General features: G+C 45.3%; 1 protein-coding gene across 2 annotated transcripts in view; it reads right to left on the bottom strand.

The window, feature by feature from the left end:
- The window catches only part of PDE10A (phosphodiesterase 10A), a 410,304-nt gene that overhangs the window by 178,494 nt on the left and 210,504 nt on the right, over positions 1-21,306 (bottom strand). The window contains exon 1 of one of the 2 annotated variants that reach the window (XM_064158231.1): positions 9,075-10,292. The exons of the other annotated variant lie outside the window; for it this stretch is intronic. Within the exon in view, the coding sequence (XP_064014301.1) occupies positions 9,075-9,894 (820 nt within the window). The 5' untranslated portion in view covers positions 9,895-10,292. Of the gene's footprint in view, positions 1-9,074; positions 10,293-21,306 lie in introns of those variants that run through there. 2 annotated transcript variants of the gene reach the window in all.

Below are 21,306 nucleotides of genomic sequence, written 5' to 3'. Positions count from 1 at the left end.
GAGAAAGCAATACAAAGAAAGCAGAGTTGACAGAGCTATGTTCCAAGAAAGAATTCACTCCAGCAAAGCTGCCAAGGTAGCTGAACATGCATGAAAGAACACAAAAATCTAAACACAAAAAAATAAACCAAAACAAAACCCTCAGTGTAACTAAAAGAACAACTTATCATAAACTCAAGTGCTATGTGTTAGGGGGGAAAAAAGTCATTACTGAAATACTGAGGCACATCACCTCTTCTTTTTATCAGAAGAGAGAGGGTTGCTACTTTACCTGCTTTGTAAGCGAGTGAAATAAGACACTACGGAAGAAATGCAGTAGGGAAATGAAATGCAGTGAGGAAGACTAGAATCATAGAATCAGTCAGGGTTAGAAAGGACCACAAGGACCATCAAGTTCCAACCGCCCTGCCATGGGCAGGAACACCCTACCCTAGAGCAGGCTGTCCACAGCCTCAGCCAGCCTGGCCTTAAAACAGCTCCAGCCATGGTGCCTCAACCACCTCCCTGGGAAGCCCAGTCCAGCCTCTCACCACTCTCATGCTGAACAACTTCCTCCTCACGTCCAGTCTGAACCTCCCCACCTCCAGCTGTGCTCCATTCCCCCTAGTTCTGTCACTCCCTGAGAGCCTAAAAAGTCCCTCCCCAGCTTTTTTGTAGGCCCCTTTCAGATCCTGGAAGGCCACAAGAAGGTCACCTGGGAGCCTCCTCTTTTGCAGACTGAACAGCACTACAAAAGAATAAACAGGATGAATACTTAACCACCAAAGTCCAGGCTAAGCATCCCATTCTCTGAACCAGCATAGCACCCCAGTGTTACAGAAAGTGACAAAGAAAGTGACATCTATCCTTGCCTCTTAGGAAATTTCCCCACAGGGTGAATCAAAGTAAACAATATTATTAAGGTGAACACAGCAACACTTCTCAGCAGCTAGAAAGAGCTGTTATTTTGGGTATATATGAATCAGATGAACTAGAGATGTGAGATTTCTTTACAGAGTTGTTAGAATTTCAGATCCAAATGGTTGATTTTTTCAGGAACTATTTCAGGCTTAACTTTAGGAGGTTTTTTAATACAAGTAGAAGGATAAGCGGAATGAAGAATGTTGGAAATATTAACTGATGAATAAACTTGAAGCAAAGTGTAGCTCAGCTACACTGGAGTTGATAATGCAGAAAGCCAGAATCAGATCAGTAACTGCTAATGAAAGCATTAAATCTTCACCATTTCCAGACAGAAGGTGGATTAACTGTTCTCAGATCCTGGCAATCTCTTCTTTAGTCCCAGCATTAAAGAAAGTGAGATAATTACTGCTGCTCCTAGGTTGAGTGTGTTATTATGTTTCTATGTTTATTATTATTATTATTTTCACTAGAAACCACTAAAATTAATGCCCTGAAGGCAACAACCAAAAAGCCTTCTGGCTCAAGAATACCATAAAGAAGTATTTCGGAAAGCCTTCAGCAGATACATCAACCCCAACTCTAGTTCTATTGAGCTATAAGGCCTGATATCCCTTAATGATGTGATATTTTATTGTTTAAAATCTCAATTCAGACAGACTAACACCTTCTATCAATGCATTTTTCAAATGTATGAAATTTGGGGGGAAAAAAAGTATATTTTTTTCTTCTTAATGCCATCTAGGACACAAGGACCTTAGAAGATGGGAATTAATGAAGTTGCTTCCTACAGGGATAAATCACTGAGAAGATATATAAAACCAGCTCTAAAATAAAGGAGTGCCTCGAAAATATGTAAATCATATAGAATCATAGAAGCAACCAGGTTGGAAAGAGACCTCCAAGATCATCCAGTCCAACCTAGCACCCAGCCCTAACCAGTCAACCAGACCATGGCACTAAGTGCCTCAGCCAGGCTTTTTTGAACACCTCCAGGGATGGTGACTCAGCCACCTCCCTGGGCAGCCCATTCCAATGCCAATCACTCTCTCTGCCAACAACTTCCTCATAACATCCAGCCTAGACCCCTCCTGGCACAACTTGAGACTGTTCCCTTGTTCTGTTGCTGCTTGCCCAGCCACACTGTTCCTGATCCAGGCCAGGATGCCAGTAGCTCTGATACTTTTTAGAACTAATTTATTCTCTTGTCAAGGTTGTTTTTTTCTTTCCCCTGAAGAACATAATCAGCACACTTCTAAGTTGAAGTAAATAATTCTCAGTGCTTACTAACAGTAAAAATGAATTTATCAATTTACCATAAAAATGTAGAACTTGTAACCCATATTGTCCTTCTCTCCAGCAAAAATTAACAATTCATGATCATTTTGGAATGATCATTTGTTAATAAAGTCACAACTGCAAATCTGTTATCTACCTTTTGAACTGTCTTGTTCAAGTGTGTGTCATCAATGCATTGTCTGTCACGGCAGAAGCCCAAGTCTTCTATGAACATCAGCTAATCTGGTCCCTCCCGTGCTAATTTTGACAGTGATGATGTCACTTGAGAAGTGATGATGAAACCACAGAAAAACACCACTTCCTCACAAGCTTTTAAAAAGGGACAAGGGAGGTGGTGAAAGCTCACCTTCCAAGATGAAACGTGTTTCCTGACTTTGAAACAAATTACAAACAAAACAAAGCATCGTTTAACAGAAAAAGTCAAAGCTGAGGCTTGATTCCAAACAGTTGCCACCTTCAGCCACATCAACGTATCTTGTAGGATGTGACAAGTGATGCTGATCTGTGAGAGCCTTCAGATGGCACGGGCAGGAAAGCACTGCAAGGAGCTGTCAATCAGTAGGTGGCACTCTTCAAACTCCGACAGTGGGAAGCCGAGTGCCAGCACAAGTGAGGACACATTACATACCAATGTCTGGATGTTCAGCAGAAGTATCAAATGGACATACCCAACACTTTTTCCCATAACTGAGGGGGAACACGATGACTTAATATATACAGCAATCTTTTTACACAGTCTCTGAATTTTCTAAGAATTATTAATTTTGAGTGCCATAAATACTTCAGATGAACACTACTGTATACTAATACACTAAAACAGTATCTTAAGAACTCATCCTTAGTATCTGCAGAATATTTTGAGAGCAAGACATATTTCTCATTATCCATCTACAAGTCAAACTCTGATACTGAATGATTTTTATTTTTTACTGTAACAAAACACAGCATAATTATTGTGGTTTTGCCACAGCTGTTCTTCTAAGCTGAGCAGTAAATTTACTGCAATACATAGACTAATATATGAATTGCTATTTGACCCATCCAATCCAACCTAGCACCCAGCAACAGAACAAGGGGACACAGTCTCAAACTGTGCCAGGGGAGGTCTAGGCTGGATGTTAGGAGGAAGTTCTTGCCCGAGAGAGTGATTGGCATTGGAATGGGCTGCCCAGGGAGGTGGTGGAGTCACCATCCCTGGAGGTGTTCAAAAAAGACTGGCTGAGGCATTTGGTGCCATGGTCTAGATGACTGGATTGGATGATCTTGGAGGTCTCTTCCAACATGGTTGATTCTATGATTCTACAACTGCTCATTTGTTAAAAGAGTAAAGGAAGAGTAGATTTATTAAGAAGGTTCAAGCTCAGGCACTTGTAATGTAAACAACCAGCAGAGGGAGTATAAAAACAAAATCTCCCCCACCAAAATAAATAATTAAAGCAGCCCTTTATTGATATACATACCCTTTTTAAAAAATATTTATGAGCTTAGCTTATATCTTCTAGGATATAATGGTGTTAAAGGTAAAAAAAAAATGTGCAAAACATTGAATTTTAAAGTATTAAACACAACTGCAAAAAAAAATACTTTTAAGAGTAGCATTCAAAAAATAGCTTAAACTGAAATACGATTTTAACCACAAAGTTAACACTGACCAACAAGCTGCATAAGCTGTTTTCAACTTATAAATACAGAACACACAGAGACTAATTATTATTTTCTGCATCTAAAACTATGTTTTTAATATTGAGAGACTCAAGGACAACTGCTTATATCAAAATATAGCACAAAAATGAACAAAAGTTACTGTTGCACTGTTCTGTACAACAGAGTACTTAAAAGCAAGTCAGTGAAGTACAAGCCTTAGATCATTAGTAGCAATAAGCACTTACACAACTGTTTCTGTATTAAGTCATCAAGTCATGTATATGCTGAAATAAAATCTCACCTTTACACTGCCAGATTTTTCACCATGTGCAGTTGATGAGTATGGCTCAAACACAAGAGAAAGAAAGTTTGGAATGAACTAGGTAATTGGAACCACCAGGCTTATGCTGGAATCTTAAATGAGCTGCCGTCCTCCCTACAAAAGTGACAAAAACAACCCATCTCCCACCTACACATACACCATTCTGTGTAATCACACCTGCCAGAGTCCAGTAAGACTCCACCAGGCCCAGGGCAACCTGATCTAGTTGAGGATGCCCCTGCTTACAGCATAGGATACTGGACTATATGACCTTTGGAGGTCCGTTCCAACCCAAACCACTCTCTCGTTTTGCAGAAGTAAGCCTACTGAGCTAACAGGGAAGGCAGCACCTTCCTTTCTCGAAGCCTGTGTGCACCAGGTACCCACAAGCCACCAGTCAAATTTGGGCAGCAGAGTTGAGAAGTCAAAGGAACAAAGAATTGGTTATTTCTGATATCAAGTGCATGCTTTACATAAACAACCATTTGTAAAAATACTTAGACAAATGAGCCTCCCCTTCACTGTTAAGTGCACCCACACAGCTTTTGTTCCCCTTCTATACCATTCATTACTCTGTGCCCTCCATACTAGACCACTATGCTACGAAACAGACTGGTAGTATGTGGTGTTCCTGTGCAAAATGTAGCATTACAAAACATCAGTCTGATGGAAGCTGCTGAGTGACACCAGTTTTCCTCTTAATTATACGCCACTCCAGTGACAGTTTTGCTTTCTACTAATGCACAGACTCTCTGGGATGAAAACTAGAGACAACTGTGCCTTTTGCACCAGCATCTAAATTTTAAGGATGATTTAATTATAAAACCAAACTTTATCAACCTTTACACATGGGATTCATTGCTAAAGATCAGCATTTGTCTTACAAAATCCTGACTGCAAATTGTGAATTCCTCTGTACTCACCACTAGTGAGGCCACACCCAGAGTACTATGTTCAGTTCTGGGTCCATCACTATAGGAAGGATACTGAGGTGCTGGAGCATGTCCAGAGAAGGGCAAGCAGGCTTGTGAAGGCTCTGGAGCACATGACCTATGAGGAGCATCTGAGGGAGCTAGGGATGTTCATTCTGGAGAGGAGCAGGCTGAGAGGGGACCTTATTCTCTCTACAACTACCTGAATGGAGGCTGGAATGAGGAGGGGAACAGTCTCTTCTCCTTGATGACTAGGAACAGGACCAGAGGAAATGGTTACAAGCTGCTACAGGGGAAGTTCAAAGTAGATATTAGGAAACACTTCTTCACTAAAAGGGTTATCAAACATTGGAATGGTCTGCCCAGGGTAGTGGTGGAATTACATTCCCTGGAGGTGTTTAAGCAGTGTGTGGGCCTGGCACCTGGGGACATGGTTTAGTACTGGGCTGAAGGTTGGACTCAATCATCTTAGAGGTCTCTTTCAACCAGATGTATTTTGTAATTCTGTGAATAATCAGAACAGGAAAAAAAGAAAAGAGGAGTCAAGCCAAGATTAACTTTCCTGTTGCCTATACTAGTAGGAATTTTATTTAAATCCTAACTGCTGTTTTTCTTCCACAACTATAGATCTTACTACATCTACTCTTTCTGTGAGCATTACTTAGTCAGAAAGTCTTAGCATCCAGAATATGAAGGTGCAGGACAAACTTGCCACACCACACACACAAAAAAGCACCAGATAAAAAGGTAGCTGCATATAAAATATCACTATGCTAACCATATTTTGAAAAGCAGAAAACCCCCATACTGGAAAGTACTCCTACTCACAGGACACAGGTGGAATGCTACAGAACGTGCAGCCTGAAAGACCTTGAGTGCAGAAGGAACACGGGACGATGCCCTGAAGATAAGACCTTTCACAGAAACCTGGACTATCTGCCAGCTTTCAGTAGCCTAAACATGGTATAACTCCAGTGGAGAACTGATCCCCAGTGTCAGGTACTAGAAGCTTTTCAAACTGTATCTCATGCACCAAGTTACAGATTTTAAATAGTTAAGAAAATCAATGCACAACACACAAGCTTCATGTACACTTCTGCAGCCCAGCCTAGTGCTTTATTAGGAATCTTAAAAATAGCAACATATAGCACAAATTGAGTTTTGCAAAGCCTACAATTTTAATGCTATCAAAAACTTTCTAACAAAACCCTGACTGGAGAGCATGCAAGCTGAAAGCGCTCAGGCAGCAAAGAAGAATACATCCCCGGTGATTTCCAATCATGAGGATTCTGTTAAGTTACTTTTAAATCTTCATTCCGAAAGAGCTCATCTCAATCCTTTTCCCTATAGAATTCCTGTTTCCCTGAAAAAAAAAAATACTTTCGACCTTAAAGACAAAAATGTCTAACAGTGTCTATATATGCATATATAGCATTTAAAACCTAAAATACAATTCAGGAAACAACAGCTATAAGATGCAGCACATTATCTTCATTATTCTATGTGATCTCATCCACCTCAAAACAATAATAGCCTTCTGGCTTCACTGTTATCAGGACTGTGCACAGTACTCTAAGTACTGTGCACAAGTGCTCTCTGCAGTAGCTGCACTAGAGCTGAATAGTATTTTGTTTGACTCTCCTCTGTTCCTTTTTCAGCCTGGTTTCCTAAGGAAATCAGACTTATGCAATCACTCCAGGATGGAGGGAAGTGTAAGCACATGGGTGTCTGTCCATCTGACCTCACTAATACCGTTAGAGCCCATTGGCCAGTTTCACTCACATTCAGAAGAAGAGTAGAGATAGTAGACATTTATAGGTTCCTAAAAGTTTCATGAGAGCATCTGCAGAGCACGGAAAAGCATCTCCACAGAGAGAGAGGCTGCATGTTGTCTGAGACGTCAATAAACTCACAAGGGAAAGAAACATTCTGCTCCTTTCCTGCTTGCAGAAAAATCTTCAATCAAGGGTCACAATCCAAGATGAGTAGGTTTTTTGTGTTCAAGTGCTCATAAAATACCTTAAGTTGAATTAATTCACCACTGCTTTTCAGATGATGCTTTGAACAGAGGCAATGTTTTCCATATAATTTTTTCTTGGTGTAGCACAGGAGAGAACTGCCCTACATGACACACATTCCCTAGCTGGGTCCCTTGCTCCCAAGGCAACTTATTTTTAAGCATCAGAGTTGTATCACATGCATGACAGACAGCATTCTAGCCCTCACAAACACAGAGAAAATAAAACCTGGAATAGCTTAGGATCCCTTTCAGGCCCCAAAGCGAAGTATTTATGTGGCTCTGTAACATAAATACTGAACAAAGTTTCAAAAATACAACGTAGCAAATAGTCATCTTTATTCACCCCTACCGTAGAACAGAACAAGTACTATCACACTTGCAAACTACTGTGCTGAAGACAGCTGTAAAGCAGGAAGACAAATAATGAGGTTTCAGCTGACAACTCCAGTTCTTCTCACATCCTTCCAAAATACATACACATGTGAACTATTTACTATTCATCTGTATCCAAAACGCCACCAAATAAAAGTATGCTAACAGATTAAAATGTTAAGTTTAGCGACACTTTAAGGCCTAAGTCTATGATTTCTGAAACTGACAGAAAAAAAAAAAAAAAAAAAAGAAAAAAATAAACAGAAAACCTGCAAGGAAAGCAAAAGCAGTCACCACAGCTAATGGAAGTAACTCTACGCATGAAAATAGTAGGAGACGGGAAAATAAGATTCTGATATTAAAAGTATGTATTTCAACCTCGATAAAGGTGGCGCTTGCAAATGTCATCTGTCCCATGGCCAAACTGAACCCCAGAGCATTTCGAATCGGGGCGCTGCAGCTGGAGGCTGGCGGGAGGGAACGGGCAACCCGACCCCGGGACGTTCCACCGCGAAGCCTCGGCCGCTCCGGGGACGCCTACTCGACGAGGCGCGGCGTGCCGACGAAATGCCTCGGGAAGGACAGGGCGGCAAGCGGCAGGCTCGGAGCGAGACACACGAGGGGGAACCCGGCCGCGTCCGTTCGAATGCGGAGTTTCGGCCATACGAAAGCCTCCGCACCCCGCTCCACAGCTCGCCTCACCGAGTCGGGCCGGCCAGCAGCCGCCGCCGAGCACTCCCCGCCCAGTGAGCACCGACAGGCCGAGCGGCTGGTTTCGCTCTACTACTGCCGCCTGGAGCGAGAGCAGCCGCTAGCCCTTCCTCCGCCTTTGGGCTCGGCAGGAGCCAGCGAGGATTTGGCCAGCAGCGGCTGGCTTCGGAGCGCCCTTCAAGGGGCACCTCCACGCCCCCTTTATTCCGTCCTCCCCGCCAGCCGGTCACTATCCCCACTGCAACGCCAGCCCCCCAGCAAAGAGCACATGCTTCCTCTTCGGCTTCTCGCTCGCCTTGCGCTGAGCTTCGGCCAGAGGAGGAAGGCACCGGTAGCAAAGCCGGATCAGAAACGCAGCATTTGCAGGCGTGTGGCAGAGCTGACGGCGAATGCAGAAAGAAGCTATGTTTCACCCTTTTCCATTTCCATCATCCACCGCCGCTTTTCTGTCAGCTGCCGATACCACAATGCTTCCGTGTCTCTACTTCAAGTAAGTAGGAAGCAAAGTCTCCATTCCCCTACGTACCATTCCTGAGCAAATTAAGCATGCACCAAGAAAAAGGCTGACACACATAAAGATGGTTTTGATCCCGAAAAGCTGCCGAATTCCCCGAGGCATTAACAGCCAGCTTCCACAAAGAGCAGTCGGTTACCCTGAGCATCCCCTTTGTCCGTGCATCCTCAATACACACCCGGCCGCTCCTCCATGCGTCCACGCACGCCCCACGTATACGGCCCCTTTGCGTCTTTTACCTCCCCGCCACTCACAAAGAAATGCCCTTTCGTCAGGGCATACACCCAGCCTCGGACACAGCCCTCCGGCAACCCCCGAGCAAGCATGACCCGCCGCCGGGCACAACACTCCAGTACCTACTTGTGTTCAAGAAACAGTCCGTAAACCTCCTAAAGCAGCCTGTAGAATTAGATCCATCTTCCATGTCTGGCCCTAGGAGTAGGGGACAAGAGGAGAAGACGCCTCTCTGCCGCTGCTGCAGCCTAGAAGTCCTGCTCCCGCCGGGACCGTCACCTCCTCGGATCCCGTCTCCGCGAGCTGCTGCTGCTGCTGCAGCACCGAGGGAATTGCAGGACCACAGGCGTGAGGCGGCTGGGGAGAGGAGGAGCCGGGAGCGGTGCTGCCGGGGGCCGCCGGCTGTGGAACGGAGCAGCAAGCCCTGGATGAAAGAAAAGGAGAGTCTCCTTCTGCTGCTGCTGCTGTCGCCTGGATGGGCGATCAAGTGAGCTGCTGCTGCTGCTCCGCCAACATCTCTTCCTCCTCCTCCTTCCCTCCCTTGGAGACTTGTGAGGTTATAGGAAGACAAGGAGGGGAAACGGGGAGGCGGCGGCAAGAAGTAAAAAGAAGATGGAGAAGCAGAGGGAAAGGAGGAGATTGGAGCGAGGAAAGGAGCCGCTGCCACTCTGGAGACGATGCTTGCGGAGGCGGCGGAGGAGGCTGTCCCTGCAGCGCGGCTCCTGCTGCTGCTGGTGGTTGTTAGAAGGAGAGAGAGGGAGCTGCAAGCAGCCGAGCCGCCTCCAAGAGCGGGGGGAGGAGGAGGAGGAGGCCGGCCGCTGCCTCCACCTCCGCCGCTTTGGCCATGGGAGTGGAGCGGGTTGCTGCCGGAGCCGGGCTTTTCCCCGGGTGCTGCAGCCAGGGGGGCCGAGGGGCGGGATAAGATCCGCTTCTCCGGGTTGGACATGCTTCCGCTCTTCCCTCCCTTTCGCTGTAGTTTAAGGGAGGACGTGTAGGAGAGATACCGGAGTAAAGCGAAAGAGGACGCCGAAAAAAGGACGGGCCCAAACAAGAGTCAACCTCGGTTCGGTCCTTCGTTCCCTTCAGCACCCCCGGGCAGTATTTCCTCCGCATGCTGGCTCCCAGCCCTCATAAAATCCTCACATTTCCGTTCCCCCTTTAGGCCGGAGGAGACAGGGAGCTCCAGACCGCTAAGCGGTTCCGATCCCCTTTTAAAGTCCACTTTTCCTCATGCTCCCACCCCGCATTCAAAGCAAGAAAATGGCAACAATCTGTTATTTTCTTCTAGCGAGGCAAATATTGCCCTGTACCTGCGTGTTCATCTGCAAAGAGGCAGATAAAATTACTGCAGTGCCGCTTTCAATTCCAGCCCCGGCCGCCAGAAACCGCCCACTGGCGGAGCCAGCGCTTCCCCCGCTGCCTGCCTGGCTCACATTACCAGGCGCGCATACAGGAGCTAGAGTACAGCGGTTACCTAACGGGAATGCAAAGAGTTGATACACGACAAAAAGATCCTCCCTATGCAGCCGCTTTATTTTAAACAGACATTTCCAGCCACCAAGATTAAAAGACAAACGGCCTGCGGCATCTGGCATGAAGATAACAGAAAGCAGCTCCCCGGTTTCTGCGGGACATCAAATCCCCGCTTCTCTAGCGCGGTGCGTTGTCCCTCCCAGACGCTCTGCATCACAGGTGTTCGCTTCTGCCCCCTCATCCCAGTCTCCACTTGGCACACTTGCAGCCACCCTCCCGTCGACCCCGGCCCTACAAAATCGCCTCATGTAAGGGCAACCTCCGACCCTGGTCTCAGGGGCCGCCACCGGCCTTCATCCACAGCGCAAGTCGGGGCTGCTCATTAGCGCAGCCAGCTTCCACCCCTAATCCATGACAGGGTTCTCATGCAGGCAGCGTCCTGCTCCACAGCCCCCCAGGTGGCCCCGCTCCACTCGAATCAGCTTCCCAACGCCGGACGCTCGGCCGACGCCTCGTCATCCAGCCCCGCCAACCCGACTGAAGCCTGTCCGTCTCGACGGCGCGGCGCCTTCACGGGCCGCGCTACGGCGTTCCCTCAGCGGGAGAGCCGCCGAGGAAACGCCCGGCCAAGGGAAGCCCAAGCACAGCCTCCGAACGTAGCGAGGCCGAGGGCTGCACTACAAGCTCCTGGCTCACTTATTTCGTTTTTTTCCCCGAACTCGCTCTGCCTTGGGCGCCAGACTCAGTCGGAGCTCCAAGTCCGCCGGAGTTTACCTCAGTGAGCGGGGAGCGGGAGCTAGCGTAGCCAGCGCGTCGTGGGACTCCCGTCAGCCCGGGCGAGGCGCTTCCTTTGGACTGAGCCGAACAGCACGCCGCTACTGGGAAGTCGTTTCTCCAGCACTGCCTGTCAGCTTAAGGGAACCCGAGGACAGCAAGCAGTCTGCTCCGGCCCCCCCCCCCCGCCCCGGCTCGGGGCAGTCTGTCCCCTGGCCCCGCCAGTGCCGTTAATAGGCGAAGATCGTTCGCGACGCAGGTGGCTCATAGAACTGTGAGGCTCCTGCCCTCGTCCTGGGACGCCTGCGTTTATCTGGGTCGGGGCCGCCCTGCCTTTTCTCCCCTCGCCTGACGGGCAGGTGCCCGGGCATCGGGGTTCCGTCCCACTCCCAGAGGGGACTCTGAGGTTCAGAGCTAAGTGTCTAAGTGTGAGGCTGCCAGCACCCGGCCCCCTTGGGACAGACTCGGAGCCAACCGCCAGTCGGAACCTCGGGGGTTCTGCCGGGGGGATGGCACACGTTGCAGTGCCATCTTGCCTCGGGAGGGCGTCCTGGCCGAGGCTTCTTTCCCTCAAGCACCTGAACCGCGTTCCTCAAGTAGACGGCCGGTTCCTTTGGCAGTCGCGCCTGCCAGAGGATGGAGAAGCGGCCGCCGCAGCAGTGTCCGCCCGAACGAGGCTTCCGCTGTGGCCCTAGCCTCAGATTTGGTTGCGGTGCTGTGGAGACACAGCGCATGCTGGCGCGGGCGCTGCCCCACTTGGAGGACCGGGAGCAGGCACCGCGTAAACTGTAGCAGACGGTCGCGAAAAAGATGTTTCCTTTCCTGTGGCGAGCGGGGCACCCGAAAGGCAGGCGATTCTGTTTCTCCTCTCTACCTTCCGGGAGATAAGTCCCTGCGCGGTCCGGTGTGGCTCCACGGACTGCGTGAGCGGCTCTGCGGTCCCAGGTGTCTGCGGAGATCCTCTTCGAACTATCGCAGTCTTCCCATTTCCGTTCAAAAGTGGTATTTTCTCTTTCGGATTTCGACTCCTGCTTTGAAAACAATATAAACCTACACGTCTGGGGTTAAATTCTTTCAAATCATTCACATGTTTTACTTCGGGACTTCGTTTAATGCTGAAATGCACACTAACTCTTGCTAGAGTTCTCGTGTACCACTTCATATGGAAAGCTGCAAAACAAAACGTTCCTCCGAAAATACTAACGCCTCCAAATTACAAGTGCATTTTCAGTCAGTTGGACATTCTGTAACGGTGAGAAACAATCCACAGCTTGCAAAAAGGTTAAAGATTTTCATTAAACAAATAAAAAACTCGCAAACAAACAAACAAAACCTCCGAGAGGGCAGCTTTTGCTAAACTGTTTTCACCTGCGTGGTTCTTAAAATCTGCTGTTGCCTAAAAATCCTGAACTGAAATACAGAAAGCTGCATCTGCTTTTGTGATCCATTTTCTCTTAGTATATTTGACTGCATCAAAACAGTTTAGTAACTTCTGTTTCGTACATCTATTTGTGTGAGATGCTTTTACTTCCTTAACGCCGACCATTACCTATTTTAGAGATAGAGCTTTTCTCTCACGACTGCTGCAGGAGGACTAGAGATCCAGCAAATATTTACATTCTCTGAGAGAGAACTTAACTAGCAGAAACAAAACTTTAATGAACTGTGTTTTGTTGCAGTCTGTTTCTTCAGCAAAGCAACCTCTTACTAGAAAATCTCTGATACTAAAATGTTTACATTGAAAGAGGTGATCAGACTGAAATGACTGACAAAAAACAAGAGGGTATTTATGTGGAAAAAATGAAAGTTGCTCCATTAGGCAGTTTAGCACCAAATTGTTCTGACAACATTAAATTATTGACATTTCATATTGATTTATAACTGTAGAAAACCTTGTTTAATTATGCTAACCTATGCTTAATTCCTCAATTGTTGGTCAGCCAAGCAACAATTGTTCAAACATCACTCTGAAAATGAGTATCTGTGTATTTATACAAATAATGTGATTTGTGCACGTATAAATTTGTGTTTGTATATTCAGCAAACCAGGCAAAATACATTCTGGTGTGTAAAAAAATAAAGATTTCATCACGCAGGCAACTTTTAGGTTAAACTGTTCATTTGATTATTATTCATTAGGCATTAGTAATTCGTACCTGATTGGTCACCTGCTTCTTGGATGGGCAAGCAAAAGCAATTACAGTAACAAAGTTAGATGACAGTGAAAACTGATTTTCAAGCTCTGCACACTTAGTTGTAAAATATACAAATTTGCATATAAGTCAAATATGCTCGGTGTCCATTTTAATACCTGAGGATAAATTAGTGACAAATCACATTTGCCTGTTCCCTAGTATATCTGTCAATCCAGGTTTTCATTGTTCAGTCAGCATGGCATTTCCATTGTCACAGTGTGATGATGTCACTGATGCTACTAACCTAAACCCAAGTCATTTACCAGAAAAGTCTCACCCACTCCAGTAGGAATCTTTATGTGAAATAGTGAGGATTGCTACATCATCTCAAAAAAAAAAAAAAAAAAAAAAAAAAGATGTAAAGAACTCTGACAAACAGAGAAATTAAAATTAATATACTCTTATGCATCCCTATGCAAGGGTTCTGGTATGACTGCATTGTGTCAGTGCAATGATGAGCAAAAGTCTTTGGTTGCATTTGCATGGTAAACTGCAATTTTGCAAGAGTTCAGAAGTCAGAGTCCCCACAGAAGCTACAAGGAGGTCTAGCACTCATCATAGTTACAGGAACAGGCCTGTCTTGAAAGCAGAAAATAAACCTGTTTGGTAGTAATTTGACAATATGTTAATCAAGATACTTGAAGAAAAACATTCTGGGGAAAAAAAAAAAAAGTTAAGTTACAAGAATGGTTGCTTGGTATTAATTATACCTTAAAACCAAATGCCTCCTCTTTCCCAATTCTGTTTACTACATTTTAAGAATGACAGCAACTCATCCTTTATAGGTCCCACTCTTTTGCCTAGTAAATCTTATGTCACTCATCATTATTACATTATAGGAATCTCCTCTAAATTGTATGAACAATTCCTTGGGGAAAAAATTTGAATAAAACAGATTATGGGGAAAGGGAGTTTAGAAAAATGTAGGATGATGGCAGGAGATGAGTTGATGAAACCAACCACCTGGATGCAGGCAATGAAGCAGCCGCCACAATCAAATATTGAGAAGCAACTTACTGACAGGTGGGGTGAGCAAAAGAATAAATACAGCTAAAACTCGAGCTCTAGAGCTGAATAAATACTACTCCACCTTAAATCCTTTATGGAGAGGTCCTGTACAAGTTAATAACAATTCACCATCATTTTCAGGGATTTTCTGCTATATGATCATACAGAACATAGTCACTATTACCCAGCTACTTAATTGCTGTCACAAGTTAGAAAGCTGCAGGAATGCCACTGTTTCCTAAAAACTTGTTCTACCAGCCTACAAGTTATAGAGAACCCCATTTCATATGGAATTCTTTTTTAGCTATTCTCCACCACTGTATGCATGCAAGGAGCAAGTTTGTTTAAAGGTTATGTATCAGCCATTTTCTTTGATTCACACAAATGTTCATACAAGCCACCTCTTTTCCACAAGAATACTAATGAGTGTTGATAACATGCAAACATGTGCTAGTAGCCATCCAAAAAGTGTTTGGAGAAATCACCTAGTCCAGATGCAGAAGAAATACCATGGGATCAAAAATTAACTGCAATTAGTTCAGCAAATCAAAACAACACTTTTCCTTTCCCTTTTTCTCCTCTCCTCTCCTCTCCTTTCCTCTCCTCTCCTCTCCTCTCCTTTCCTTTCCTTTCCTTTCCTTTCCTTTCCTTTCCTTTCCTTTCCTTTCCTTTCCTTTCCTTTCCTTTCCTTTCCTTTCCTTTCCTTTCCTTTCCTTTCCTTTCCTTTCCTTTCCTTTCCTTTCCTTTCCTTCCTTCCCTTCCCTTCCCTTCCCTTCCCTTCCCTTCCCTTCCCTTCCCTTCCCTTCCCTTCCCTTCCCTTCCCTTCCCTTCCCTTCCCTTCCCTTCCCTTCCCTTCCCTTCCCTTCCCTTCCCTTCCCTTCCCTTCCCTTCCCTTCCCTTCCCTTCCCTTCCCTTCCCTTCCCTTCCCTTCCCTTCCCTTCCCTTCCCTTCCCTTCCCTTCCCTTCCCTTCCCTTCCCTTCCCTTCCCTTCCCTTCCCTTCCCTTCCCTTCCCTTCCCTTCCCTTCCCTTCCCTTCCCTTCCCTTCCCTTCCCTTCCCTTCCCTTCCCTTCCCTTCCCTTCCCTTCCCTTCCCTTCCCTTCCCTTCCCTTCCCTTCCCTTCCCTTCCCTTCCCTTCCCTTCCCTTCCCTTCCCTTCCCTTCCCTTCCCTTCCCTTCCCTTCCCTTCCCTTCCCTTCCCCTTCCCCTTCCCCTTCCCCTTCCCTTTTCCTTTCTTGAAATTGAGGTCTGCTCAGAGATAACTGACATGCAGAGAAAATATATATATATTGCTTGCTTTGAGAGGTTTGTCCATCTCCACTTTACATTTTTGCTCAGCAAGGTAACAGATGAAAGGTTGTGTGGCTAGGACTGTAAGATTTTTTTTCCCTAGAAGTGCTCTGTTATGTGGTGGATGATGGCTACATTAATAAAGCTGTGAAGACCATGCCTTTTCTTGGCATCATTCTTCCTTTTAGAAACACATAAAGCTATGCAAAAAATTACAATATTGGGGTTTTTTTCGGGGAAAAACTTGCAATTTTGCATTGAAAGAAGATACCTCCTATGCAAAGGTGGGATGTATTTAATCTCAAAATTGTAATGCAGCCATATGGCTAAGTATTAATTTGTAATAACAAGCAAAATATACTTAATTTTAAAAGGACTAAAAAAAAGTTAGTGCCAACATACAACTGAAAATACTTAAAATAACTGCATTCAGCTTTGCCTTCCAACTGGCATTCTGTGATTCTGTGATTTATTTCCTATGGCAGCCTATGAAGGAAGAAAGAAAAACTTACAATGCCATCTCCTATTTTGTGCTGTCCTATGCAGCACAAAAATATGTTGTTTATTTGTTTTATTTAAAGGATGTTCAGAAAAGGAAACAGCTGTTTTAAGTTAATTTTTGTTAAAATAGAGGACCTACCCTCCAGAGAAACCTTCCTCTAAGTAAATTAAAAATCCAACAGCAGCTTTCTTTACCAAGATGCTCTGCTATAAACCCAAACCACCATAAACACTGTGAGCTCTTGTGGTGGTAGGCTTGATGGGGTGAACATGGGCTTATCCATGTTGGCTTGCCCAGACATGTTCCCCTGCTCCTCCTATGCTGGGGGAGGCAACTGTGGGAAGGGAGGGCGAAAGCCCTGGCTTCACCTAACATGGTGAGGCCTGGCAAAGTGCCATTCTGATTGGCTAATCTATGTCCAATGCACCACTAGTCTCAGCTGGATACTGGTAAAAGGGATAAGCAGGTAGCACAGGGTTGCTGCTGCTTCATTTTGCATCCTGAATTTGCCTGGAGAGCTTACCAGCAACAGGCTCCAAATGCCTGCATGCAGTCAGCTTGTGTAGCCAGCGTGACATTGTGCTGACACTGCACATTGCAAGACATCCTGCCTCTTTTCCCCAGAAGCTTGGTAAGAATCAAGTCTTGGGAGCCAACAAGACAGAGTTCCACCTGCTTTGGGTACTCTCTGATTTATAATTTTGTGAGTAAATACTTTGAAGCCTCTTCCAGTATAATATTTGCATTTGCCACTTTAAGAAATAAGTGCTTGAGCTTTGCCTGTGCCCTGCATGTATAAATTTCCAGCCTGTGCATTTTGAACCTGTGAATAAGTTTCTGGTGAGTTTTAACATTAATAAACAGTTTTCATAGCTATTAACAATCATCACCTGAATATTAAAATTAATACAGATTGTTGATTTTGCATAATCCTCACAGCTCTTTGATGCGAAGACCATCTTTTGAACCATGTCCAGCACAACAGGATCCTGGCCTGGGACCAGAGCCTGTGAGGTAGTAAGGAAACAGAAGCGGTAAATGGCGTAACAGTTGGAACGATAAGGCAACAGCACTGTTCTCACCCAATGCTATTGGAGTAGCCATTTTCATGGCAAGAAAAATAAACAGGGTTATCAGGATTTTTGTAATTTTACCTTTCTGTTTTCCTGACAAAATCTGGAGTTAATTTATGAGAAAAGAACATTGTTATAATTTGCTATCTGACGGAGACAAATTATTTCAATTCTGTGATCAACAGGAACACAGAAATTCTAAGCTTTGCAAGAATTAAAGTTGCTTTATATGTGACAGATTTAATATGAACTTACCTTTTATTCCTTCACCATGAGTTGTGCATCTTGCTCACAGGTAGCACAGACTGTACACTGATAACGTCACAAAAAGAATGACAGCTTTGCCCCGTAACTCTCTCTTGTAGCCTCCTCCTTGAATTTTCCATATTTCCTAACCCAGACTTTTCTCTGATCATTTGCACAGTTCATGAGGAATCCTAGTGCTCCCTTAGCATCACGTTCTTTGATGAACTAGCAATCTGAGCTCCAAGTGTAAAGCTAGCCTAAGACAACCGATTCCTTATTAACAGTAGATGCAAAACTAAATGAAAAGACCGAGTCCAACCTTTAGAGTCATCTACAAAGAATCCAAACCTATGTTGAATTCAAGCACCTTTTTGTAACTTCTGACTGTTGCTCAGAGGAAATTGAGCTTCATACTTTTCATTTAATTTCTCCTTTGTTTTTCTTTCTGATAAGTCCCAAGAGTAACTACCAAGTTATCACCTGAGAAGAAAAGGACTTTTACTCTCACCCCATCTGTAAAATAAAATCAGCCCTGAAGCTGTGGCTGTTGATAGTGAAGTACTGTTGTCAGCCTTCCAAATTAGCACTCTGATGAGATGAAAAATGAAAAAAACAAACTATGTATTTTTTAGCAACCAAGGGGCATTTAATATCTTTTCTTAAACATTTTGCTTTCAAATTCACAGCATATCTTTAAGTAGAAACAAACTTTGCAATCCTGAAAACTAGAAAGCTTGACATTGAAATGAAAGCTTGAACTCCTCAAGTTTGTTGTGCAAGCACAGCTCTCGTGTGGACACTGAGATCAGTGACACTGTAGCATGCGTTCACTCAGCACCACAATCAAGCTGGTAAAATTTATTATCTATGCAACTTTTCTCTATCCCATCCTCAGTTTAGGCAACAATAAATTCAACCCAAATTATAGGGTAGGGTGTCCCTGCCCATGGCAGGGGAGTTGGAACTAGATAATCCCTGTGGTCCCTTCCAACCCTGACTGATTCTATGATTCTTATCTCCATACATCAGCTCAGATGCACACACCACAAACATGTACTACTTGTCTTTATCTCCTCCCTAGGACATTCTTGCTATCTTTTTCTTGACAGTTTTTTACACTTCTTCTTTTTTCTCTTTTTTTTTCTCTACCTCTTTCTCTCACACACACACAGACAGTATTTCTCTAATTTCTCTACATACAGAACCAACATTGGAAAATATTTTAATGTCAACATGTGGAAAACACCATGTAGAAGGCTGGGGGTATTACTCCCATCATCCCTGAACAACCAGTGTCTCATACACACAACCCTAGACCATTGCAGATGAGCTTATTTGATTCAATTCATGTTTTCTCCAGAAATAAGATGCCATTGCCATGTACTTTTATTCATTCTCTTTTATGTGTTTCCTTTTTCCTTATTATCTCCATCATCCAGCAACCCCTGTTATTCCAACCGCTTTTTCTCTCCTACGCATGGTCCATCCTTTCTTCCATCCATCCATCCATCCATCCAACCATCCATCTCTCTGGTTCACCATTTCTCTCCACACTACCACATCTGCCATGTCTCAGCAAACGTATTTGTAGCTGTCAGCATCCCTGTTCCAGCTGCAACACTCTCTTCACCTGCTTTCCCTTCTCTGCTTCTGAAATACTTCCCCAGGAAGAGCACTTCTGTCTGCCCCTCTTATGGTCAGGTCCCACAGAGAACTCTAGTACTCAATAGGGGAGGGGAATTCCTCCTACGTTTCAGGTCTATAAAATGCTGGTAAAGCAGAGGAAGAGGAACAGAGAGACTACTTGTTCTCTATCAAAAGCTGGGGCTGCCTAGGGAAGCGACTTCAGTGTGGCAGAAATGAAGCCCCATTGTCTCATCAGCTTGGCCACAGAGACAGGAGTCACTCACTCATTTAACCTGCTTGCTATGGGTTCCCCAAATGAACGACTCAAAGACTGAGCAAAGACCATGGATCTTGAGCAAATCAAATAGGGTACATCCTATCTCCAAGATAACACATGATCAACAGCTGCTCCAAAACAGCCCAGAAGAAAAATAAGCACAAATAATTTCTTTATGACTTTGCCTAAGAAAGAAAGTTACTTTCCATTGGTACAACTGACACAAGTCCTGTTCAGGCTAGGAAGCTGCATGTTCATGCTAACTAATCAGGACGGGGATTTTAAAAGATATTGATTGCTTTATTACCTAGAAAATTAGTACAGAGAAGTGTACTGCAAAATGCTGCAATTCAATCTGCAGAAGACAGATTGTATGTATCTAGCAGGTCTTTGCAACCAGTTTATTTCAACTGACAATTTTTCCCTTTTTTCTGAGATCTGCAACTTCATGACAATAGCAGAAGTAATACAGTGAAGCAATCAGTACCATAGCTTTGGTTCAGCTTACTCTTGATGGATACAGTCTGAAGAGATCATAGAATCAGAATCATAGAATCAGCCAGGTTGGAAGAGACCTCCAAGATCATCCAGTCCAAACTATCACCCAGCCCTAATCAACCAGACCATGGCACTAAGTGCCTCAGCCAGGCTTTTCTTCAACACCTCCAGGGATGGCAACTCCACCACCTCCCTGGGCAGCCCATTCCAATGCCAATCACTCTCTCTGACAACAACTTCCTCCTAACATCCAGCCTAGACCTCCCCCAGCACAACTTGAGACTGTGTCCCCTTGTTCTATTGCTGGCTGCCTGGGAGAAGAGACCAACCCCCAACTGGCTACAGCCTCCCTTCAGGTAGTTGCAGACAGCAATGAGGTCAGCCCTGAGCCTCCTCCAGGCTGCACACCCCCAGCTCCCTCAGCCTCTCCTCACAGGGCTGTGTGCCAGGCCCCTCACCAGCTTCATCATCCTTCTCTGGATGTGTTCCAGTATCTCAACATCTCTTGAATTGAGGAGCCCAGAACTGGATGCAGGAGTCAAGGTGTGGCCTGACCAGTGCTGAGCACAGGGGCAGAATAACCTCCCTTGCCCTGCTGGCCACACTGTTCCTGATGCAGGCCAGGATGCCATTGGCTCTCCTGGCCACTTGGGCACACTGCTGGCTCATCTTCAGCTACTGTCTATCAGTACTAGCAGGTCCCTCTCTGCCTGGCTGCTCTCAGCCACTCAGTCCCCAGCCTGTAGCACTGCTTGGGGTTGTTGTGGCCAAAGTGCAGAACCCTGCACTTGGCCTTGTTCAATCTCATTCCCTTGGCCTCTGCCCACCCATCCAGCCTGTCCAGGTCCCTCTGCAGGGCTCTCCTACCCTCCAACAGCTCCACACCCACTCCTAGCTTGGTGTCATCTGCAAACTTACTGATGCTGGAGTCAATCCTCTCATCCAGATCATCAATAAAGATATTGAACAGGACTGGGCCCAGCACTGGTCCCTGGGGCACACCACCAGTGACAGCTGCCAACTGGATGGGGCACCATTCACCACCACTCTCTGAGCCCAGCTCTGTAGCCAGTTCTTGACCCATATCATAATGAATCTGTCCAAGCCATGAGATGTCAGCTTGGCCAGGAGCTTGTTGTGGCAGACAGTGTCAAAGGCTTTGATAAGTTCAGGTAGACTACAGCCACAGCCTGCCCCACATTCACCAGGTGGGTAACCTGATTGTAAAAGGAGTTCAGGTGTAAATGCTTTGCCTGTGGATTCAACTATTTTCAAGACAAAGCAGCAACATGATTCCTACCAAAGCCCTTAACTCAGAATCCCTGCACTGAGACAGCATCTGGCAAGCTCTGCTCTCTCTTGTGGTTTCTAAGAGCAGAAAAAGCAAATGACACAGTAG

This window comes from Pogoniulus pusillus, chromosome 18 (genome assembly GCF_015220805.1).
Source record: "Pogoniulus pusillus isolate bPogPus1 chromosome 18, bPogPus1.pri, whole genome shotgun sequence".
Classification (NCBI taxonomy): domain Eukaryota; kingdom Metazoa; phylum Chordata; class Aves; order Piciformes; family Lybiidae; genus Pogoniulus; species Pogoniulus pusillus.
This window is presented reverse-complemented; position numbering and strand designations above follow the sequence as displayed.